Genomic DNA, 25,868 nt, shown 5'->3' with positions numbered 1-25,868 from the left:
ACTACAGAGCCGCTTTTGACAGCATAGACCGAGGAAATCTATGGTCAAAGCTAGCTCGATGGGAAATCCCTTCCACTCTCACTCTGAGACATAGGTTCAAATAAAACTGGTGAGGGGCATGATCGTGTCCAGGCGGATTCCAACGACTAGAGGTTTAAAGCAGGGCTGCGTCCTTGCTCCAACCCTATTTAACCTCTTTGTTGCTGATCTCTCAACTAAACTAGACAACTGCAATCATCATGCACCAAATCTGGGCGGCTCCCCCCTTTCAAATTTACTGTATGCTGATGACCTGATATTAATCAGCCAAACCCAAGTTGATTTACAGCACTTACTTCACACCACAAACAACTTTTTTTTTTTTTTTTTTTTTTTTGGGTTAAAAACTTTTATTGAGCAATCAGACAAAAAGTACAGAGATGGGCCTACAACCACACGGGCTGGCCGCTAATTCGCAAAGCACGTACCATGTAGTAAACATTAATCTCCGTGGCCAGGCCCAAATCACAGATTAAATATTGCACAAAGCATATGACAGGACACAACAGTTTTTTGTCTTAAACATTAAAATAACAAACCAAAACAAGGCGAATGTAGCAATCACGTCAGCCCAGACGACAGAGGGGAAGTACACTAATCAGGAAGATAAAGGTAAATCAATGAGACTCGGCAAGGCCGGGGGGGGGGGGCAGCAGGGAGGACAGGAAAATCCTAAAAAGAGAATTAAAAATTTCGGGAACGTCAGCCTAGGGAGACAGGGTAACATCGGATGTGTCAACCAAGGGAGGGGTACAAATGTCTCCACGATATGCATTCCACTGACCCCAAATTTTAGTCCACGCCCTGGGTCTGCCCCTAGCCACATAGACGGTCTTCTCTCGAAACATGGACCAGTCCATGTTATCCTCCCACACCGAAACGTCCGGAGGTCTGGATGCGCCCCAAAGTTGCGCAATGTCCCGCTTCGCGACCATGTACCCCAAGGTTGCCCATCTGGTCTGGGCCACAGAATAATCGGTGGGTTCCCACACGTTCAACAGGCATCGTCGGGCCTCAGGCCGCAGGGCAACACCAGTCACGACAGTCATCACATCAAGTACATCAATCCAGTAGGCCGCCACCAACGGGCATTCCCAAAGTATATGCATAAAGGTAGCACTCATCCCACAGCCACGCTTACATAAGCCATCCGGGGAAAAACCCATTACAACCAGGCGCGGACCAGTTACATACACGCGGTGGAGGATCTTAAGTTGCACCAAACGAAGACGGGCGGGAATGGCTACCTCCTTAGGAGAAGAGACTACAAACAACTTTGCCACAAACAACGGGTTAGAAATAAACCTAGAAAAGTCGAAAATTATGGTGCTAAACCAGCGCAGCACAAAAAAAACGACCGAAATGGCAGCTGGGTGAGAGTGAACTCGAAGTGGTCAAAGAGTACAAATATCTAGGAATAATTTTTGACAATAAGGGGTCGTACGACCAACAAAACGAGGCGATTAAAAGGCGAGGGACCCTCCTAGCAATCACCTTAAAAAACCTTGAAAACAAAATAACTAGACCAAACCTACTCCCGCTGCTCGAAGTGATCCGAACGAAGCTATTACCAACGATAACCTATGGCAGTGAGGCCATGCGAGGGAAGGACGAAACAACCCTGAACAAAACTGTCTCTAAAGCGCTAAGAATAATATTTAAGCTTCCAAAAATATACCTCCCCAGCCAACTAAGGCTCGAATTCGGATTATTGAACCAGGCAATAAGCCGGAAGGGCACGTATGTAAAAAGCTGGTATAAAATAAAGAGCGCCGCTGCTGGATCGCTGAACTCATTCCTATGGAAAGAAATCTCAAGGAAAAACAACTCCCCCCGCCATGGCTTATCTTCAATCAGGGGTCAGCGTGTTAGCTCTTGAGAACATCTGGGAGTCCAGACTTCCGTTTAACAACCTCAGTGATCTGGTTAACAAGTCGATAAAGCTCGTCTCCACTGAAAAAGTTCAAGCAGACTTAAATAAGTGGGCCCACAGCTGGTTCGTGATTCAAAGCTATTCAAAATGCTCACCACAACCGTACCTAGGAACCAGCTTTTCCGGAACGCTGAAAGAAAGCTTCCTGGCATTGAGGATGGGGATTTTACCTATTAAAACCCACATGCCTCCCTGGAAACGTTTATCTCCAACCACCCTCTGCTGATTATGTGGAGAAACTAAAGAAGACGTGGTGCATCTTCTGTGTATCTGCAAGTCTCTAGACCAGGAGAGGAGAAAGTTGTTAAAGCCACACATGAATGAATTGCAGATCCGGTCCTGCAGACAGGCCGTGAAAGGCGTGCTTTGAGGGGGCTAATGTTAGACTAGTTTGCAGTTTTGTCAGTTTTATGAAAGAAGCACAAACCAAACTAGGCGCAGAATCCTGAGCCCAAACACCCACGCTCAAGGCCTTCTGACTGGTGTCTGCTCCTGACTCCCATCACGCATAGACACTTAGACTAGCGGGCCACGACTTAACAATCGACCATCAAACCTATGGACACAAGCGACGTCCTAAGTCCGGGACTTGCACACAGTTTTCGCCTGAATTACGAAGTTCACTAAAATTTTAACACACGTAATTTTAACCAGTTAATCTCTTGATTTTAGAACATAGCAACTCTGTTTTTAAGAAAATATGAAATTGTGTTATATATGTGTTTTTTATAGCTGTATGGACTGCTAAGATTTTAATTAACCAAGCAATAAAGTTACTTACTTACATTAGTGTTTCTTTTATGTGCATGTTAGGGGATGCAAAAATCTAAATGTGTGGTTTGGCAGCAAAGTAGAGAAATGTCACGTTTTCAGAACTTCAATACAGTCAAATACCACATTTCACAAAACCCTAGCTCCCCATCTCCATTCAGTTCTCCACCCATTCTCCACCCACTACCATATTCATTGCAGTGGATCGAAACAAACAATATTTGGTTTGACTACCATTGGTTTAATTTTTGTGACCAATTCCCAACATAGTGGTATTAAAGTACATATTTGAAGGAACATATCGGAATCTTTGTGAATTTCCCTATGCAGTTCAGGTATCCTTGTGGCCCGATGGAAGAACATGATCACAGTATTGAGACACAGAAGAGTTGTCCCCATTCCGATTATCTTTCTGAATTAAATGGATAAAGAACTGACAGTTCTGTCTTAAAATAGTATAGATTTGTATTTGCCTGGGTCTCATAAAAGTGGGGATCCGGTTATGTATAGCAATCTGCTAGAGACATCTATCCGCAGATTCCTTACCTTTTTTTTTATTTAACATTTTTTATTAAAAACCAAACCTGTCGCATTCAGATTTATAGTTGCATATATTCCATTAAACATAAGGCAGTTGTTTGTCAACATTTATCCTACACATTGTGTTAGATCAACTATTCATGTTCGTGATTCCCCCTTTTTGATAGTTCAATTTCTACCGTTGGCAAAATACACAATTCGCCTCCATGGGCATTCCATCCTTCCCATTTTTTGTCCCATTTTTTTGGGACAGCCTCTGGATGTATAGACCTCTTTTTCAGCAATCCTACATCTCTCCATTTTCGCTACCAGGCCTATTGTCAATGGTCGATCTGCTGCCCCCAAATTCATAGCGATTGCTCTCTTCACCAATGTGTAGCCTAGGGTGGCTAATTGCTTTTCTATGTCCGTTAAATCAGTGGCCTCCCAAATATTTAGAATCCCTGTTAGTGGCGCCAACGTAATGTTTTCCCAGTGTGTCTCACAGGGTTCTTATCTGGGGTAGTCCCAAAGAGTATGATAAAATGTTGCCTCTTGGTTACATCCACGCAGGCATAGTGCGTCCTGCCTTGTTCCCATTTTAGCTAGGATCACTCCAGTGAGGTATGTACGATGAAGAACTTTCAGTTGAATCAATTTAAAGCGATGGTTTATGGCTGCCTCTCTTGGGGACATCGATGCCGCCTGCTGGTCATCATCGTCAATTGGTCCTAAATCCGCCTGCCAGCAGTTTCTGAGAGTGTGGAAAGGGTCTGGCAAATTGTTACACAATTTACGATATGCGAGGGAAATGGCTTTGTCTAGGATGGGTTCTGACAATAACCGGTCCTCCAAGGGAGACGATTCAGATAGTGTTGTTAAGTCGGGAAGTGCTGATTTAACAGCATGGTGAATCTGTAGAAATCTAAGTACCTCCCCTTGTGCTAGTTCGTTTTTCACTTGCAAGTCTTTGAATGTGAGAATCTTACCTTTGTGTATGAGATCTCATATGGTGGATATTCCAATGATGTCCCATTTGTCAAAACCCCTATAGTGACAGAGCAACCCTAGCTGTTGATAAGACCATATGGGTGTGGCTTTCGTCAATACTCCCGTCCAGCCCAGACGCATAGTTGCCAGATGGTGATTGAGCCATAGGGCACAAATACCTCCTTTTACGAACCTTGGTGTATAGGGCCCCAAGAAAACCCTCTTGTCTCTTCTGATATCTTTCTAACCTATATGCTGGGTTCAAAGGATGGCCATATAGCCAGTGGTTAATTGCCACCAGTTGTGATGCCCAGTAATAGAGCCGTATATCTGGGAGAGTGATCCCCCCCCCCCCCCCCGCCCCCCCCCCCTCCAACCACCCCTTTGTCAACTTTCCCAGGGCTATCGCGGTGCCCCTCCATCCCACTATAATGTGTGGATCTCTGCCTCCACGCTATTAAAACATATATGTAGAATCGCAGTAGAGCCCGCATTTTAAATAGGGCCGCTCCACCCACTAAAGACAATGGTAGCGACCTCCAATGTTTGACGTCATCATGGAGCCTATTTAAGGGGACTGCTAAGTTGTCATAAAAAGTTCGAGGGTTGGGTGTAATGTAGATCCCCAAATACCTAAACCCTTTAGAGACCACTGCAAGCTCACATCCCCGGGGCAATCTAGGTGTGGGGCCATGCCGACACCCAGATAATACGGACTCATTCCAATTAATAGCATATCCTGAATATTTGCCGAAATTTGTGAATATATTTTGTAGGCTGTGTATTGAGGCATATGGGGATGCTAAGTAGATCAGGATGTCGTCTGCATCCTATCCTTATTGTCATATTTTAGCCCCCAAAGAGCCACGTCATGTCTCATCCAGGATGCCAGTGCTTCTAGTACTAAGGTGTAAAGTAGGGGGGGCAGGGGGCAGCCTTGTCTAGTCCATCTGTTCAGTTTAAACGTTCGGGATGTGCGGTTATTCACCCCAACTTGCCCCCGTAACTCAGTGTAAAGCAGCCTGACCCATTTCACAAACCGCGGGCCAAACCCCAGACGAATCAGGACTTCGAAGAGATAAGGCCATTCTTTAGAATCGAATGCCATGGAGGCTTCCAGCACCAGTATTACCGCGGCTTCTTCTATACATGGTTGACGTGCTAAGGCATTATTTACTCTGCGAATATTTAGTGCTGTGTTCCATCCCGGGACAAAGGCCGATTGATCTGCATGCACCAACGACAGGAGAATGACACTCAGACGGGACACCAGCAGTTGCACTAGAATTTTAGCCTCCGCATTAATCAGGCAGATCGATCTATAGGAGCTAAAGCTGTTCGCCGGCTTCCCAGGTTTACAGATTACCACTATGGAGGCCAATCTTTGATCTTCAGGCAGGATTCCCTTCTCTAAGCTTTCTATAGAAATATGTTTAAGATGGGGTGTCACCCGTTGGCCCATCGATTTGAGGAACTCAATTGGAATCCCATTAGCCCCATTGCCTTCCCTGATTAGATGTTAAATATGGCTTTGTAGTAGTACAAAGCTTTATTTCGATATATTGATATCTTAAAAGCACATAACAATTAAAATGCAATTCATATTCTTAAAAACACTCAATAAATAATTAAAAAGACAGTTTAAAACAGTATTAAACGATTTACAGCTTTGAGTTTTAAAAAAAGAAACAAGAAACCAAGGATTGCCTAAGAGGGGGTTCGTCACATAGCTTTGCATCTGATCACCCACGCCCAACCAAGAAATTTGGCTACCCCACATGCCAGTACTGTGGTAGGATCAGATTGCAAGATTCTTAGGGCTGGGGCGTGACGTCTGGTCTCAAGAAGGAGACAAACAGGTTTTAACCATTTGGATCTGGACTTATTATAAGCACTACAGACAAAGAAAACATGTGGGATAGTTTCCAGTTCGGTGCTGCAGTGCGGGCAGGTGGCAGGCGTCTGGTGCGGGGGTTTCCATTTAGAGGTGCGTTCACGGACTGGTAGGGTTCCTATTCTGAACTGCACATACAATGCCCTATCTCTTGGTTTTCTAATGAAGTCCATGTAGGGTTCAAGAAAGGGAACAGTTTTGTGCAGTTGAAACTCGTCGGTGAGCCTGCCCAAGTTATCCGCTCTAGATTCCTGGGCATCGACCCACCCCCAGTAAGCCCGATTGACCTCTAGTTTGGACAATGAAGCACCAGACTCCCATGCCACCCAAAGACCGATGGCCATCAGGAGTTCCTTTATTTTTGAAAGCCAAACTATTTTATATGACCCCTGCAAGCTCATGATTTCTTTAAGGCCGTCTACGTAGCTCTCTAGCTCTGGTGTACGCCCTAGACGAGCCCAATAGAGAAGCGGACGCAGAGTTATAAGGTCTTTGATAGATCTGCGTCCAAGATCGTATCGAATGGGCTTGCTTGGGGAACTCCTGGGGATGGACAGCAGCTCTTTATAAAATTGGTTTTCAGCCATTACTAGCAGGTCAACATTACAAAAGCCCCAGAGCTCTGCCCCATACAATGCACTGCCTACTGCTTTTGCTGCATAGATCTCAAGGGCAGGGGCTATAGGTCTGAAAACTGAAGATCTATGCTCCCTGCTTATGGCACCCACGACCCGTTTATGGTTTAAGGCCATCTTTTCAATTTGGGGCTTCCACTAGAGTTGGTCGGATATCCTAATCCCAAGATAATCGAACGTTTTGACCCGCTCTAGCGGCTCTTCATTGAGGGTGAGCGTGCGATTAGCTTTTCTGCTGGGATTAAAATAAAGGAGCTTTGTTTTACAAGTATTGATGACCAAGCCCCTTAATTTACAGAATCACAATATCGATCTAACAATTTTTGGAGCCCCATAGGCGTTTTGGAAACTAATAATGTGTCGTCGGCAAAGAGCATGGCGGGGACCTTCACACCAGCCAAACTAGGGGCGTCAGCATCGATGTCGGTTAAAAAAGAAGCCACCCCATTAACAAATAGGGAAAAGAGGGTCGGCGCCAGAACACATCCTTGGCGGACACCTCTGTTCACCGGACTTTTTTCTGTTAACTGCTCCTTCGTGCCCCACCGAATGCGTGCGTACGTTCCATCGTGCATGCGGGCGAACAAGTGCAGGATGGGCGGAGGGAACCCCATCTCGTGAAGGACCGCCCACAACCGCCCTCGGGGGACCTGATCAAACGCGTTCTTCAAATCGATAAAGGCCAAGTACAGACCACCCTTGCTAATCGAGACTGTCTTCCAATGCAGTAATAACAGTCTGAAAGCCTGGTCAACAGTACTTGTACAAGCCCTAAACCCCGCCTGGAAGGGGGAGATAATGCTATTCTCCTCTGCCCAGGATAGGATCCTTTCAAGGAGGACTCTGCCAACCACCTTCTGACCGGCGTCGATCAGGCTGATCGGCCGATAGTTGGCAGGGTCGCCCCTTGACCTCTTCTTATATATAGGGATCACTTCTGCTCCCTTCCAGGAGTTTGGGACTGGAGACCCTAGCAGGAGGGCATTGGTCAAAAGGGAGAAGAATTTGGACCATTGCTTGGGGCTGGCACGAAACAGATCGGCAGGAATGCCATCCTGGCCCGGTGCCTTGCCTTGGACGATTTTACTGATTGCTGATTCTACCTCCCTCTGCCCTATTTGGTCCATGAATGGGGGTATATCATGGAGGAGTGGTGAGTATTCGGCTGTTGCCTCGATATTCTCGAGGACCCCTACCCCTGCATACAGTTTCCTGAAGTGCTCGTACCAATCCCCATCCGTGATGTGGTTGGGTAGTTGGTCGGATCCATCATCGCTATTATTTCGTACCAAGGCCCAGAAACGTTCCCCATTCCTATTCTGGCTAGCCAATTTTAACTCCTCCCAATGGGAATCATCCCAAGCCCTCTTTGCAACTAATAGTGCGCGCCTATACACGGCACGAGCTAGGCGAACCTCAGTGGGATCTCGAGTTTTGATGGCACAGATTAAATTAGACTTAGCCTCCCTGCAGTCGTGGCTATACCACCTGGCAGCAGGCTTCCTTCGTTTCTGGCGGCATATCACACCTCCGTCATGGAAGAGGGTGGCCATCCTATCTATTGTCTCCTCATATGCCATATTAACCTGGACAGAGCCGGGATCATCGGCACAGAGTGTGGAAAGCTTCTCCGTCTGATCTTTAACGATTTCCTCCACTGCATTGATCTTTTGCTCATTGATAGCAAATTTGTGCCATTTGATAAACCTTTTGCAGTTCGAAGGTACTATTTCTCTTGTCGCCATTGTAAATCTATTGTTGGACAGGGGGTTTTCCATGTTTATCAGATTGCTCAGGCTGAGAGATAGGGGGTTGTGGTCACTGTGAATAGACGGGATAACCACCATATCCAACACGTTTCCACAATCTCCTATCTACCAGGATGTAGTCGATTCTACTTGGGCAACTAACTCTGTTATAGGTGCATGCTCCGGAGAAGTCAGACGGAGTGCGTCCGTTGACTGCTACCAAAGCATGTTCCAGCACCATGGCATTAATTTGGATGGTGGTAGACGTCCACTTTTTAATGGGCACGATCGTCAATTGTGGGATTCCCCATCTCGCATCTGCCGCGCCGTCGACAGTCAGCGGCTCGAATGTGCAGTTGAAGTCGCAAGCTATTAGCGGCAATGTATCCGGGGGACAGCTACTGAGTGAGTCTGCAAGTAAAGCTATAGTTGGAGATTTACCCCCCCCTGGTATACCTCTGGCATGTATGTTAAAGACTTCCAGAGTCTCTGGGGCTTGGGGAATCCGAATTGTTAGCCTCATCATGTCATGGGAGATATTAGGGGAGAGGGAGATCTTGCAATTTAATGAGATTTTAACCCAGACAAACAAACCTCCAGACGGGCGACCTCTTTTGGAGGGAGTTGCAGGGACATGGAAGGTAGAAAAGCCGGGCTTGTATACTGGTTCCAAGCACCATCTCTCTTGGAAAATACACAGGTCATACCCTTCTATTAGTTCGTTCCAATCGGGGAGGGTTGTTTTATTCCTGAGACCTGCGATGTTCCAAGAAACGACGCTCAAGTCTCTACTTTTGCCTTTAGTGGTTGTTGTAACAGGTACAGTTTTTGGAAAAGGGGGGTGGTGATGGACAGAGCCTCTGAATGATGCAGAATACTCTTACCAAGTCAAGAGATCATGGTTTTAATCCATCACCGTTTTTTAGCTCACTGCACCATCCCAGCTCAGAACCTGGCTATATGCAAATTAGCCTGTTCCTGTCCCAGTGCATGATGGGAACAAGGCAAACCAAACTACCAAGCCAATTCTTATACTGGGAAGGAAACAAGCTTCCGGGGACCGGTTTCTGGCATCACAGCCTTCTTCGGCCCGGCTTGCTTGAATCCTGATGGTGCAATGAGCAAGGGACTCACGTCTGAGTATACCCTCCCACACATAGTGTGGATAAAACCGATTTTGGAAAAGGGGGGTGGTGATGGACAGAGCCTCTGAATGATGCAGAATACTCTTACCAAGTCAAGAGATCATGGTTTTAATCCATCACCGTTTTTTAGCTCACTGCACCATCCCAGCTCAGAACCTGGCTATATGCAAATTAGTCTGTTCCTGTCCCAGTGCATGATGGGAACAGGGCAAACCAAACTACCAAGCCAATTCTTATACTGGGAAGGAAACAAGCTTCCGGGGACCGGTTTCTGGCATCACAGCCTTCTTCAGCCCGGCTTGCGTCCGTTGACTGCTACCAAAGCATGTTCCAGCACCATGGCATTAATTTGGATGGTGGTAGACGTCCACTTTTTAATGGGCACGATCGTCAATTGTGGGATTCCCCATCTCGCATCTTCCTCCGGTAGACCTGCCGCGCCGTCGACAGTCAGCGGCTCGAATGTGCAGTTGAAGTCGCCAGCTATTAGCGGCAATGTATCCGGGGGACAGCTACTGAGTGAGTCTGCAAGTAAAGCTATAGTTGGAGATTCACCCCCCCCTGGTATACCTCTGGCATATATGTTAAAGACTTCCAGAGTCTCTGGGGCTTGGGGAATCCGAATTGTTAGCCTCATCATGTCATGGGAGATATTAGGGGAGAGGAAGATCTTGCAATTTAATGAGATTTTAACCCAGACAAACAAACCTCCAGACGGGCGACCTCTTTTGGAGGGAGTTGCAGGGACATGGAAGGTAGAAAAGCCAGGCTTGTATACTGGTTCCAAGCACCATGTCTCTTGGAAAATACACAGGTCATACCCTTCTATTAGTTCGTTCCAATCGGGGAGGGTTGTTTTATTCCTGAGACCTGTGATGTTCCAAGAAACGACGCTCAAGTCTCTACTTTTGCCTTTAGTGGTTGTTATAACAGGTACAGTCCCATGTCCAATGGTGGAATTTGGAGTAATAAGCTCCTTAATCTCAGCATTACCTGTAACCTGCGGTATAATACAATCTACCACAATTCTCCCCTCGCATGTGGAACAATCATTGCCCCGTACTTTGCGGTTGTCCTCCCCAGTTGCCAAAAGGGTGGGCATAGGATTACCACAGTCTAGGTTTAAGCTCTGTAAGTTACAAGTTTGGATATATGCGGTTTCAATTAAGGCTATAGGTGGGCGAGATGTTCCCGGGGGTTCCATACGTCAATCGACGGCCTCCAGTGCACTGTACCTATTATAACAGGGAATGGGCGGTTGGATGAACTGAGGGCCATACCATTCCTCGCTACGCAAAATGGCTTTGTAGATATCTTCATCCGTTATGTCTGCATTCAACTCCGCCCTTTCTGTATCTGACAATGAGGGCAGGTTTATGTCAGTCAACAGCTGACGTGATTCCTCCGATGTGTAAGTGGTGGAGGAGGAATACACCGCCTCCAAATCCGCAAATGCCTCCCCCACATCTTGGGGATCCAAGATCCTTTAATTTTCGCCAACGGATAGTTCAGGGACCCATTGTTCCCTCCTCTCTAGCCCAGCAAGCATTTTCCCCGCTCTATCTCCCAGTTCATAAACCCTGTGACGTGTGTGAAGTAGTTTCGCTTGAGTTTTTTCTTGTACCATATTTTTATATTCAAGTTGTTCAATGGTTAAGCGGTGGTTAAGCGGTGCATGTTGGTTTCGCTAGGTGAGGAGTTGTTTTGTGTCTCTAGTTGGTGGGTGAAGCTCCTTCTCTAATTGCAATATTTGTTGGTTTTGTTGTCTTTAATGCCAAAGCATGCCTTTTCACCACCACTTTATAAGCTTCCCAAATAGTCTGCGCTGAGGCCACTGACCCTAGATTTTCGGCAAAGTAGTAGTGTGTGTTTAGTGAGATCCTCTTTTATGTCTGGAATAGTTAGGTGCCAAGGATTAATAATTATGGAGCTACGCTGTCTCTGTTGGTTGAAGGTGAGTTCGAGACTGGGGAATGATCTGAGATGCCCCTGGGGAGTCCGCAAGGGTTTTGAAAGTGGCCAAGGTCTGGCAGGTGCGTCAGGAAGTAATCAATACGGGACATACTGTTGTGTGCATGAGAGTAGTGGGCGTAATATGTTGTGTTTGGTTGCAATGAGCGCCATATTTCTGTCAGTCCCATGGCTCGAGTAAACTCCTCCATTTGAGTGCTGTGTCGCGTTGGGGGTAGTCGAGGATGCCTATCTAGTGCATCGTCCATAGTCCTGTTAAAATCACCTCCCAGTATTAATGTACCTTCTGGGAGATCTATTAGGATGTTGCCTAAATCGCTGAGTGCTTCTTTGCCCAGTGCTGGTGGGAGATACACTGATATCACATTTATCGGCTTATCCTCCCAACTGGCCTTCAGCACTGCGAATCGGCCCTGTGGGTTGGCCCTTGTATGAGTGGTTGTGAGGGCTAGGTTTTTCCGCACTAAAATACCCGCACCTCTGGAACCGGTTGTAAACCCTGCGTGAACCAAAAGTTTGTATCCCCACCTGTTGAGGGCCTTGCAGCTATTACCCACTAGGTGCGTTTCCTGCAGTAATACTAAATCAGGTGTCTGTCCTTTGAGGTATTGCAATACCACCCCCTCTTTATTTTGTCTCCCAGGCCGTTCACATTCCACGTCATGGACAATTTCGTTTCTATTGTGCTACCCATGAGAAATCGATGTTGGGGTCCTGCAAAACTCCTGCGGATATCCCTGGAGTGGTAACTATCTCCCCCAGCAAGTTATTAGCACTCCGTAACACCATCTTTCTATACCATGCCATATCGGGGGGGGGGGGACTGCTTTTCAAATCTGGTTCAGAACACTTTGTTTTGTGACATTCAACATTATAACTAACAAAAAGAATACCCCTCCCTTTCCCCTGCTCCACCCTGCCTGTCCCCACCCGCCCCCACCCCATTCGTGCGGTGCTTGGTTACAACCCGTGGCATTCTATTGCCACGGGTTCTGTCATTTCGGTTTCCATTCGGCTTCCCAACTCTCCGCCAGCCCTCCCGCCATTCCCATGTCTCTTCTGGGGACAAAAGAAAAGTTTTACCCTCTGACTCAACCCGGAGTCTAGACTGGGAAGAGCATAGAGTATTTTATTTCTTTATCCCGCAGTGCTTTCTTGACCGTTATGAAACTTTGTCGTTGGGCTTGAACTTTAGTGGTAAAGTCTGGGAAGAAGGTGATTGCATTATCTTCCAGTTTCAAAGGCGGGTTGGCTCGGGCTGTCTGGAGTATGACCTCCCAGTCAAGAAAGTTGAACACTCTTGCGATAATTGGCCTCGGAGGGGCTCCAGGCTTTGGTCTACCCCCCGGGACTCTGTGAGCGCGTTCAATAGAAAAGTAACCTGAGAGACTCTTCGGTTGAAGTTTTGGCAGTACTAAGTCCTCGACAAAGAGGTCCGCCGCCGGTTCCTCCGCCCGTTCCGGGACTCCCAGAATGCGAATGTTATTCTTTTCCCCTCTCACTTCGTACTCCTCCAGTAGCCCTCCATTTTCATCTGTTGGTCCCGGAGTTGAATCACTTGTTGCTTAAGAAGCTGTGTCTGAGGTTAGCGTTTCGGTAGCCTGCTCCACTTCCTTCACTCCAGAGTCCATTTTACGTAGGTCGGCTCTGATGAGGGAAACCTCAATATTAACGGAGTCAATTCGAGTTTCTAGTGAGATCCGCACTCCAGTAATGGCCTCCATGACATCTTGAAGGGTTACATCTGGGTGGGGAGTTTAATGTTGAGGGCCTTCTGTTCCCCCTGCGGGGGTGATATTGTCCTCTTCACCCGTTTTGCCCCAGGCAAATTTTGCTAATTTGCTTTGAGCCTGCGTCTTGGGTCCCCTTCTGCTGGCCATTGATGTGCAGTGTCGAGTAGCGTCCCTTCAGCCACTGAAGGTCTAGCACCAGTACTCCCCGCTGCCTGCGCAGGGGGGATTCCCCCCTCTGCCGGGTTTCCTAGGTAGGCGAGTGGACAGCTCTTTAGGGAAGGAGTCTCGATGATTCGCCGCAGGTTCAGGGCGCTGCAGGTGAGGGGCACGGGGGCGCGGAGGCAGAAGGAGCCCCCACCACCCCTCAAATTCCACTCAGTCCTCACTTCCCACTCTGTGTAATTTTAGCCCGGGACACTTACGAGGTGACACTGGAGGGCTGATGGGTATCGATGCACTTGCAGTTTCCAGCCTCTTTAAACCCCCTCTGACTGGCAGGCTGCTTCCGTGCATATTATTTTGCCTCCGGCGTTTGTGGATTTTGTCGTGTCCGTCGTTTGTGGATCTTGTCGTGTCTGTCACGATCTGGAGACACCGATTATTGTGCAGTCACCCTTTGTGGCCGGCTCCCTGGCCTTGCAATCTAGGAGGTTCCCAGTATTTTAGGTCTTATTGTACTCTTTATGAGCTTTGTATCAGTGTGTTGCTGCAATCGCACATCTTTTGGCAGTCTGGGCACGACTTGTCATCATGGTCGGCCCCGAGGCAATAAAGGCACCGACGGTGGGGGTCAGTCACCGACATCAGGTGGTGACAGGCCTCGCAAGGTTTAAAACCAGGGATCCTTCTCGGTACCGCGAGTTGAAGGTCGACTGGAAAAGTGATCAAAAGAGATCAAAAAGTTAGTCAAAAAATGACTAAGAGTACTGCTCTTGCTGGCGCGGAAAAAAAGAACCGACGTCAGCACGCGAGAGCGGCGTCTAAGTACTCCGACGATGTCATCCCAGCGATCACAACGCTGACGGCCGCGGAGCCGCAGACGACTCCTAGCGACGCGCAGGGGTACTGCTGACAAACTTTCCGGATCCAGTCTGACACCTGGGGATATTCTAAGATAAGGAATAGAACACTGACTACTGTCTCTTACAGATATGTTGTTACCGAAGGTAAGTAACTTGTGCGTTGAAGCCCCTCCCACTACCGGGTCTTCACGATTTCCCGGGTCGCTGGCGGCTCCAGGTGCGCCACTTTTGTTGTCAATCAATCAATCAATCATATCATTTGTAAAGCGCGCTACTCACCCGTGAGGGTCTCAAGGCGCTGGAGTGGGGAATGCTGCTACTGCTCGAAAAGCCAGGTCTTGAGGAGTTTTCTGAAGGTCAGCAGGTCTTGGGTCTGCTGTAGGTGAATGGTGAGGGTGTTCCAGATCTTAGCGGCGAGGTGGGAGAACGATCTGCTGCCGGAGGTCGCTCTTCGGAAGCGTGGACTAGGGCGAGGTCGGCGGAGCAGCGCTGGCGGGTGGGGGTGTAGAAGCTGAGTCCTCTGTTGAGGTACTTTGGTCCGGTGTTGTGGAGTACCTTGTGTGCGTGGGTGAGGAGCTTGAAGGTTATCCTCTTGTTGACCGGGAGCCAGTGCAGGTTTCTCAGGTGGGGTGTGATGTGACTGCGGCGAGGGATGTCGAGGATCAGGCGTGCAGAGGCGTTCTGGATGCGTTGGAGCTGTCTCAGGAGTTTGGCGGAGGCTCCTGCGTAGAGGGCGTTTCCATAGTCCAACCTACTGCTGACGAGGGCCTGGGTGACTGTTTTTATCGTTTCAGTGGGGATCCACTTGTAGATCCTGCGGAGCAAGCAGAGGGTGTTGAAGCAGGAGGAGGAGATGGGGTTTACCTGTTTAGTCATGGAGAGGGTGGAGTCGAGGATGAACCCTAGGTTGCGTGAGTGGTCGGTGGGTGTTGGGGCAGTTCCCAGTGCGGTCGGCCAACAGGAGTCGTCCCAGGCCAAAGGGGTGGATCTGAGGATGAGTATTTCATACATTCATGAAGCACTACTGCCTGGACAGCCAGGTCTGATTAGATGGGCACCTTGCCCACTCAGTCCAGCAGGACTTTTTGGTCTGAGCCAGTTCACTGACCCACCACCTGGGAGGCACTGCTTGGTATCTATTTAAAAGGTGAGAAATCTGTGGGCAGTTGTAGGAGATGTGCGCCTTGAAGAAAAGGTTGGTAACAAGAATTCTCAAGAAACCAGTGTCTTCTTTAAAACATGCTGATTTATTTCCATAGGACGGACATTGAGGAATCGGGTAAGGTGCAATATTTGAATATCCAACCGACAAAAAGCTGCCATATATATACAAATACTCAACATTCAAAACCCGCCCCTCCCCAAAGGCAAGCTTGTTATTAACTGAGAGCACTACATATGAAACGGACACGAGCGCCATATAACATGTCACACTCGTGTCGGTCTCACAACGGCGCTGCATTACAAATAAAATTACAAATACATGTGCGCAAGAAAAGAATTGCGGTCACGTGCATTGCACGCCCATCAGAAGAACAAGTTAAGTACCTTTGGTAACACATTTTCTGGTGGATAATTTATCTAGCCCAAGATTTATCAGCAACGCTCCCACCTTCCCGTTTTGGGAACTGGACTCTTTTTCCACTTAATAAGGTCCGGAGTCTAGGGATTTGCACACTCTCCACAGCCAGTCTGCTGTTGTGCTCTGCCTCTGGGAGTGTGGGCAGTATAGAAAGCGACTACGAGTGGTTCATATATATGGCTGTGCACATGACTTCCACAGTGGAGCAACATTGGATCGGAGCCACATAACACTACCAGTCATCATGCAGAGGTAGTGCTTAAAGTTTTTCAATTCTGTCCAACACCTTGGGAAAATTTAAACGGCGATCTGCAGTTAGAGTATGCACCAAAAAGAACTTTTGGAGGGTAAATTGTTCATCAGACTCTGCGTGGTGTGAACCAGTCCTCAAGTTGGCTTCTATATTAAAATAGGCACTCCAGCATGTAAATAAGATGCTAGTTTTGGTGCCTGATATAAATGTGCTCACTCGGTAGAAACAAAGTTGGCAGAGATTTCATGGTGTCAAGACTTTATTATTTATGGAAATAGAGGTGGCGTGATCATTCTTGGAAGGTTTGAAGTGATAGGGAGATGGTTGTATGATCTCTTTGTTCATAGATATCCTAGTGACTCGGCCGTACAGCCCGATTTCGATTTAGTGGTACATGTGTGCACTGGGGAAGAGCCAGATTATGAAAGTTGTAGGAGATGTGCGCCTTGAAGAAAAGGTTGGTAACAAGAATTCTCAAGAAACCAGTGTCTTCTTTAAAACATGCTGATTTATTTCCATAGGACGGACATTGAGGAATCGGGTAAGGTGCAATATTTGAATATCCAACCGACAAAAAGCTGCTATATATATATACAAATACTCAACATTCAAAACCCGCCCCTCCCCAAAGGCAAGCTTGTTATTAACTGAGAGCACTACATATGAAACGGACACGAGCGCCATATAACATGTCACACTCGTGTCGGTCTCACAACGGCGCTGCATTACAAATAAAATTACAAATGCATGTGCGCAAGAAAAGAATTGGGGTCACGTGCATTGAACAAAAGTGATTTTCATTGCTGGGGATCAAGATGTTATCTTTGTTTTCCAACCCTCTATGTTTCTCATTCCTATTCCTTTACCAATTATTCCACAAGTGCAGAAATAACCTTTCATCTAGTGCTGTATGAGGGAATGAGATGTATTAAAATGGGCATAACATGTTTACTTCTGGGAGACTGACCGATTTAATTGGTATCTTTTGATGGGCAGTTAATATTGTTCCCAGTAAAACATTCTTGAAACCTAAATGTAATCTGTTTTCTTACTTCACAGTGGTTTGTCTGGATCCTGGTTTATCAAACTGTGCAACTTATATAGTAACTGTATTAATTAATGGAGATGATGCAGCCAATATCAAACCAAAGACCAAACTTGGTGAGTATTCATTTCAGACTGGTATATTGGGAGTTTCATCGTAGTTTTTTATATTTTTGCAGTATACATTGTTATTGCTATTTAAATTATGGTATAGAAACAATGCCACAAGATCGCTCCCCACGCTACTTGCAACCACTGCAAGAAAAAGAATCATTGGATGTCTCCCTTGGGGATCAACAAAGAGGGACCGTGGAGTCCCGAGCTGCCAGACCTAGGCGCCTATCATCAACCTCTCACCCAATGTGCCAATAAAGGTCACCGACTCAAGTTTAACCCCCGCACCTCCCCACGAGAGGCCTGACCTCAGACACATTTTCATTGTCTAGTGTTAATCGTGTAGCCTCTCATGGGGGCCTAACATTCGGGGACTCTAGAAGATCGGCATCGCCGCCCAGGTCTGCAAATCATCTGCTAGCTTATTGTCTCTCCAGCACTTCTGCATGCAGCATTCTTCAGCCTCTGCCCAGTCAGTCATTTCTTTCTATGGTATCCTTGTTACCAGGATCTTTATTATTGAAGGTGCCTAACTGCAGATATATTTCATATGGTCTCTAACTCATGGCAGTTTATTTGCTTCATTTGTGTACATGTACAGTAACTTTCACAATAGTGTTTGATGTAGGTATATGTTTTTTGTGAACGCAACGTAGACCTATATAATTTGGAATGCCACAAATTATGGCCTGAAAATATTGGACGACAGTGAAAACGTACTGTTGTTGGGAAATCCTTTGGACGATGTGCCTAGCACTCCCTCAATCAATCAGCATTTGTATAGCGCAGCTTTGTCAACACTAGGGGTATTTGGGTGCTGGAGGTTGAGTCTCTGTCGAAAAAACCAGGACTTCAGTTGCTTTCTGAAGTCTGCCTGGGAGGGTGCTGTGTGGAGGTGGAAGGGCAGGTCGTTCCAGGTCTTGGCAGCGATGTAGGAGTGGCTCTCTCTGCGATGGATGCAGTCTGTGTTTCCATTGGGGGGGGGGGAGGGTGATGTGAGTGCGTTTGGGGAAGTCAAGAAGGAATCTGGCTGTGGTGTTCTGTACTTTCTGGAGTCTTTTGAGAAGCTGGATGGAAGTCCTGTCATAGAGAGTATTGCTCTAGTCAAGGCATCAAGTTACCAGGGCCTGTGTAATGGTCTTTCTGGTGTTGATTAGGGTCTATCTAAAGATTCTGTGAAACATGCAAGGAGTGTGGAAGCAGGAGGGGGTGACTTTTAACTTGTCGTTTCATGGTTAGTTGGCATTCGAGGATGACACTGACGTTGTATGCTTGGTCTGTAGATGTGGGTGTTGGTACAAGTACCATTGGCCACCAACTGTGGTCCCATGTGGAGGTCTTCTTCCTGAAGATCAATACTTCTGTTTTGTCCGAGTTGAGCTTGAATGAGGCAGTCTGTATAGTCAGGCGCCGTAGGGAGAAACCCACACGAGGAACGGATAACTCCTCGGACGAAGGTAATCTCAACAGCGAGTATTCCAGGACACCTTCCCCACGGGCCCCTGTGTTCCTTGTTATAACTATACAGACTGCCTCATTCTGCTACGGCTTAACTACAGACTACCTTTTTGTTTCTTACTACGCCATTTGGGTTCTTATTTGGAATCCGGGGCGCACACGTGCTACGAGGTCTTTGATACCGCACGTCCGATTCTAACTAAAAACCGAAGCTGACCTGTTGTCTTGGGCCCGGCCGGGTCGGAATTATCACCGGCTAAGCGACAATACAATAATTAATAATCTTCTCATACAGCACTGAGGAAGTTGCGGAAAGATTGTTCTTCATGCGACGAAACACGTGTCGGCTGGTTTGCTTGAAAATGAAGACTGAACATTTTCCAAACTCGTCAGAAGACCATTTCTGTATTGTTGGCTTGCCTATTGAACTATATATGTTTACATTGACTTACTGTTATACCCAATTTATATGTGCCTAGGTCTATGTTCAATGCCGAATTTAAACATTGAAAACTGATCCCGAGCAAAACTGACTGTATATTAACCCTGAAATAGGACATATTCATACCAAACTACCTCAGAAACCCATGCTTCCTGATGATGACACTACTTACAAGATCCCTTTAAAGAAAAAGCCTGTTGCTACCAATCCTTTTCATACACCACCACCACCATCATCCCCTACACCACCTCATTCTCCACCTTCAAATCCTTTGCAAATTACACCTCTGGATTCTCCACAATTTTACTATGATGACGATGTTGATGGGCGACACATTTACCATTAGATCCCTGGACAGATTATACAATTGATCCTCCAGCAGATAATGACCCAGACCTTTCCCCAGCTGAGCCATCTCCTCCAGATGACAATGTATCCCACCAGGAACTCATTGCCGGGGCTGCACAATATCATGGGGTGGCACTGCACAAAGAATCATTGGAAGAAGATTTTTTGTTTGAGACCTTAGCCATCCACACATAGTTCGTAACAAGCACTTCCTGTGCTTAAACATTTCATCAACGTGTCTCAACATACACTTAAGGACCCAGTACGAGCACGTATCCCAACTCCTAGAGATGACTAATTATAAATCCCCCAACAGACCCAGTATTTATCAAGGGCCAGCTGCCACTAGATTCACTGGTATTGTCGTTGCTCGTATGCGGGCCAATTCCCAAAGATCAGGGGGATGCTCTTCAACTAGATAAGAAGTCCTAAGTTAGTAGACACTTCTGGCAAGCGCTTAGCTGCTCAAGCTGCAAATCAGTGGGGCATTTCAAATGTACAAGGCCTGCTAGCCAGGTATGACGGGGCACACTGGGATGAAAAAGAACAATTGCTTCCATATTTCCCAGATGAGCATAAAGCAAAAGCGCAGGATTTAGTAAATGAGGGTAAGCCAATTTCAAATTCCTCCATAAGGTGTGCTCTAGATGCTGCTGATACTGCTAGCGAGGTGAACACTAGCATTCTGCTTAGGAGACATGCTTGGTTAAGGATCTCTGGGCTTAAACCCCAGATCCAACAATCCATTCTTAACAAACCATTTGAAAAGAGACATCTCTTTGGTCCTGAAGTAGATCAGGCATTGGAAAAAATTAAAAAGGACACTGAAGTGGCCAGGTCCATGGGAACTCTCTAGTCTCCTTCAAACAGAGGCTCCTTTTGTCTTTCCTTTTACTGAGGATGGTCCAAAACTACATCCTCAGACCAGAATCCACATACAAAGGTAACAACCAGTCCTCTCCCTCCAGAGGCTTTTTTCGGGGAGGTTATAGAGGGAACTACTTCAAGGGTAGGAGTAAGGGCAACACACCCTGTAACTCCCGTTCCCATAATAGGCTGTGACTTGCCCAAGCTTCCCCCCAACTATACCGCACCTGTCGAGGGAAGACTTCAACAATTTCTCCCTATTTGGCAATCTATAACAGACAAATGGGTGATTGAAACTATCCAACAAGGATATTGCCTAGAGCTTATCAGCAACCCTCCAAACACACTGTATTTTCTCATTTCCAAAAAGTATGGTTCCCCAAGACCTATTCTAAGTACTTCCCTTCGGAGTGACTACAGCACCTAGAGTATTTACCAAATGCTTGCAAGTAGTTGTGGCTCATCTCGGAAGACAACATATTCCGTCTCCCCATATCTACATGACTGGCTTATCAAAGCGAGCACTTACTAAAACTGTCTACAACACACACAAATCTCAATAAACCTATTTCATCAACTAGGCTTCACGGTCCATGCACAAAAATTTCACCTGCATCCGCCACAGATGCAGTCTTACCTAGGAGCGACTCTAGACACAGTCAAAGATCTAGCCTCTCCAATGTAGCCAGAATTCACAATATTCAGGCTATCATACTACAATTTCAGTCCAACCAAGACTTACCAGCCAGAGTGTTCATGCCACTGTTCAGAATGATGGCATCTTGCATCACAATTGTACCCAATGCAAGACTTAACATGCGTCCACTGAAACAATGCTTAGTGGAATCAGTCGCAGGGTTAATTAACCGATCTAGTGTTGGTAGACGGCCGTACCCATCGCTCTCTGCAGTGGTGGAACCTACAAAACTTATCAAAAGGATGGCCTTTCATCGACCCTATTCCACAGAACGTGCTCACAGTAAACGCATCTCTGACAAGTTGGGGTGCTCCGCTCCAAAATTACACAATACAAGGCCTGTGGAGCAACAAACGCAAAAGCTCCACATCAACGATCTAGAGCTTCCAGCAGTTTTTCTAGCACTCAAAGCTTTTCAAACTCATCTCATAGGCAACTGTCCTAGTCCGAACAGACATCACAGCAATGTATTATGTACAAAGGCGGGGGTGGCACTTTTCAAGTGTCAAGACTCACTCAAGCCAATTGGAATTGGGCAATCCATTGCAGGATTTATCTTCTGCCAGGAAACCTCCCAGGTGTAAACAATCAAATTGCTGACATTCTCAGCAGAAGGAAACGGCAAATTCACGAGTGGGAACTTCATCACCAAGTTCTTTCCCTACTTTCCACAATGGGGATTCCTACAAATGGACTTGTTATCCACATCAGAAAACGCAAAACGCCTAAGCTCCGGCTCCAGGTTTCCACACCCACTCTCAAAGGGCAACGCCCTATGGATGAACTGGTCAGGAATATTTGCCCACACTTTTCCGCCTCTCCCGCTCACTCCGTGTCTGGTTCGGATACTCTGGCAAACATCCCTCACACTAATTCTAGTAGCTCCCACATGGTCCCGTCAGCCATGGTACACTGTTGGAGCTGTCACCAGTTTCACATCAAAAGCTACACCTCACCTCCAGTTTCCTCACACAGAGCCATGGAGAAATCCGACATCCAAATCCCAAAGATCTGAACCTAGAGATCTGGCACCTGAAGTCATAGTTTGGTTATTTAAATTAATCACCAGACTGTATGACTATTCTATAAGAAGAAAGAAGGCCTACCACCAGAGCTCGCTATACAGCAAAGTGGAAAAGATTTGTTATATACTGCAATAACAAAATCAATCCTTTGGATGCTTCAATACAAAATATTATCTGTTACTTGTTGCACTTACAGCAATCTGCACTAGCTTATACATCTATTTGTTTGCACATTGCAGCAGTAGCTGCGTATTTACAGAACAGGCAACATCTGTCACCATTCAGAGTTCCAGTAATCAAAGCTTTCGTGGAGGGGTTGGAGAGAGTAATACCACCAAGGATTCCTCCTGCCCCAGTTTGAAATCTCATCATTGTTTTCACAATGCTCATGGGTCCACTTTTTGAACCATTACATAAGTGTCACTTGCAGTTTCTCTCATGGAACCCTTCTTTCAACTACACAAAGGCAGGGTAGTTCTATGCACCAACCCTAAATTCCTTCCCAAAGTTATTTCTGTTCTTCATACACATCAATCAGTTGAGTTACCAGTCTTTTTTCCTCAACCTGATTCTGTAGCAGAACGCACTCTTCACACACTTGACATTAGAAGAGCTTTATTGTACTACATAGATAGAACAAAAGATGTTCGCAAAACAACTGTTTGTTGCATTTGTTCCGCCTCACAAAGGCAATCCAATATCTAGATCTGGTATTGTAAGATGGATTGTTAAATGCATTCAAACATGCTACGCTACAGCTAAAAGAACTTTATCCATACCTCCACTCGCACGATATGGGCTTCTGTGACCTTTTTAGGTAACATGCCTCTAGCTGACCAATGTAAGGCAATTACATGGTCTACACTGCACACATTTACCAAACACTATTGTGTAAATGTGTTAGCACGACAACAAGCTAATGTAGGCCAAGCAGTACTTCAAACACTATTTCAGACAACTGCAACATCTACAGGTTAGCCATTGCTTTGGGAGTGTTCTGCTTTGTAGTCTATGCAAAGCATGTGGATCGACCGCACACATGCCTCGAACGGATAATGTTACTTACCCAGTAAGCATCTGTTCTTGGCATGTAGAGCTGTAGATTCACATGCCCCCACCCGCCTCCCCAGGTACTTGTAATTGTTTCAGTACTTCATTATACGTGTATATGCATGGGCATCTCTATACTACACTTACTCCAGTCTCACCCTCTTGCTGGAAAACAATCTAACAATGGAGTCGATGAGCATGCACACTATCACCGAAAGGAGGAGTAACCTTACCTCGTGAATAGGAAAGACTTCTTCAAAGAAAAACAACTTACCACCATCCGGACCCAACACTAGATGGTGGGAGTATGCGAAGCATGTGAATGTACGGCTCTAGATGCCAAGAACAGATGCTTACTGGATAAGTAACATTATCCTTCTGGTAGAGAGACTATCTAGCCACAGATCCCTTACCGCAGAATATTCCCCAGGTCTCAGAATGGATCTTAATATTTTTGGGTGACCAGTACCACTGCTTGCCGGTAGGTGATGTCTTCCTGGTCAGAAGTGATGTCCGTAGAGCCTATAATAGGGTGGTGGCATTCATTTCTTTTTGCTACTTTTCATGTCAGAAGTAAAGAGCCACGAATAACGCTGACCACTGGTTCGTTAATTTGAGCCCTTAAAGAGGAAACCGCCCTTCACTCTAAAATCTGTACGCAGAACGGGTAGGTTGTTAAGGAATCTGTGGCCAGATAGTCTTTACCTGATAAGGTGTTAACAAAGGTTAGTAACTTGTTCATCTGAGAGAGACTTCTAGCCGCAGATGCCTTATCTTAGAATATATACCCAAGCAAACCTCCCCAATACAGACTAGACTAGAAAGTCTTGTAGGACCGAACAGGCAAAGTGACCGTTAAGCCAGACCTGACTTTCTGGGCAGTAGTGCTCCATAAACATGTGCAGGGAAGTCTATGTTGCTGCCTGACAAATAACAAGGACAGGAACTCCGCGAGCTAACGCAATGGTTGCAGACTTGGCTCTGGTGGAATGAGCTCTTAAGCCTTCAGGGCTAAATCTCCATGTATGAAGACCAAGGTTTTTCATGTTCGGGTGCAGAACCCTGCCTGCTGCGACAGACTATGGTTTCGAAGAGGCAGCCTGTTCAGAGGACCCATGCTCATACTCAACAACTCAGGTGTCAGACTCTACATGCCCATTCCAATGCCACCATAATTACTTGGGTCTGGCCGTTCCTGGTCTTTGTGAGACCTCTGTACAGGAGTGGTCTTGGTGGAAAGGCATACAGTAGGCCGGAGCTCCACTCAAGCCGAGAAGCAACTCCAAGCGAGGACAGCCTTTGAAACGCCAGTTTGCAAAACTGCTGACATTGCTCGTTCTCAATGGAGGTGAACAGATCTAACCAAGGCTTACTCCACTCTTGGAAAAAACCTTGCACCACCTCTGCACGGAGATGCCATTTGTAATCCGCTATGTATCAGACTCTGAATATTTCCCAGGCATTAGACTCTATCCCGAACATTTTGGGTGAGCAGTACCCCTGTGCGCTAGTAGGTGGTATCGCTCTGCTCAGCATGGAGTTGTCTGTGCCAGAATGGATGTGTGTGGTGCCTATATAGGTACCACCACAGCACGCTTATGTCAGTTCAATTCTTTCAGCACCAGTCAGCGCAGATCTGGGGAAGAGCTACCCACCAGTCTTTTTTGACTGACACCTTTTGTCAGCTTTTATTCAGAGATTTTTCCTAGCCTGTCTCCTGGTGTCACCTGCTGCCGCCAGGGAGATGTTAGGCCTTGCGCCACCTGTCATTGACGGATGTCGGCGACTGACCTGCATTTGATTTATCTGTGGAGTCTTGAACCTGACCACAATGACAAGACATACATAGATTGCCATCCATCCTAAGGCGCTGAGGGTGCGCTCCCTATGTCTCCTTCCCGACCGTTTATGTTCTTCGTGGCTCAGCATCTCTGGCATGGAAATTGGCAAAGAGATACGGACATCAGAACGCTGAGGCGGCTCCTATATGGGCACTGCTCATGTCACTTCTGCAGCATACTTTCATGTGTAAAAGAACAATGCCACCTACCGGTGCGCAGGGCAGTGCTTACCAAAAATGGCAAGATCTAGTGGGATGCCTGGGGAATATTATAAGGTAAGGAATCTGCACTAGATGATCTCTAGCAGATAAGGTGTTATCAAAGGTACATAATGGCTTGAGGCATGTGAGCTGTAGATCACATGCTTTGCGTACTCCTCTACCATCAGTTAATCTCTGTGTTTGCCTCTTCGGACACTCTTAATTAGTTCGTCCCATCTGCTGGTGGGATGTTTTCATACTTTGAAGTCCTCAGCAGTGAAGTGGCCCAAACAAGATTGCTTGAATTGATGTGGAAAGCAGTCCTTCTAACCTGGACAGTTGTCTTATGGACAGTCCATCTCTGAGGGTGGCCCACTTCAACTCTTCTTTAATAGCCACCACCTTCATGATTGGGCAGTCTTAATGAAGCCGGGGATGAATCCACTAATAAATCCCAGGAGAGTTATCCTGTGGTTGGGTCACAAGTCAGACTTCTTGTTTATTACCAAGCCAATGTCTTTATCTTTTAGTGCCCTCAAAGTCTCTC

General features: G+C 46.5%; 1 protein-coding gene across 1 annotated transcript in view; it reads left to right on the top strand.

Annotated features, from left to right (window-relative positions):
- NUDT5 (nudix hydrolase 5) overlaps positions 1-25,868 on the top strand; it is a 339,854-nt gene that overhangs the window by 213,310 nt on the left and 100,676 nt on the right. The window contains exon 8 of the mRNA XM_078654858.1: positions 17,295-17,400. Within this exon, the coding sequence (XP_078510984.1) occupies positions 17,295-17,400 (106 nt within the window). The remainder of the gene's footprint in view (positions 1-17,294; positions 17,401-25,868) is intronic.

Source organism: Lissotriton helveticus, chromosome 1_1, assembly GCF_964261635.1.
Source record: "Lissotriton helveticus chromosome 1_1, aLisHel1.1, whole genome shotgun sequence".
Lineage (NCBI taxonomy): Eukaryota > Metazoa > Chordata > Amphibia > Caudata > Salamandridae > Lissotriton > Lissotriton helveticus.
The sequence above is the reverse complement of the archived record's forward strand: the minus strand, read 5'-3'. Positions and strand labels throughout refer to the sequence as shown.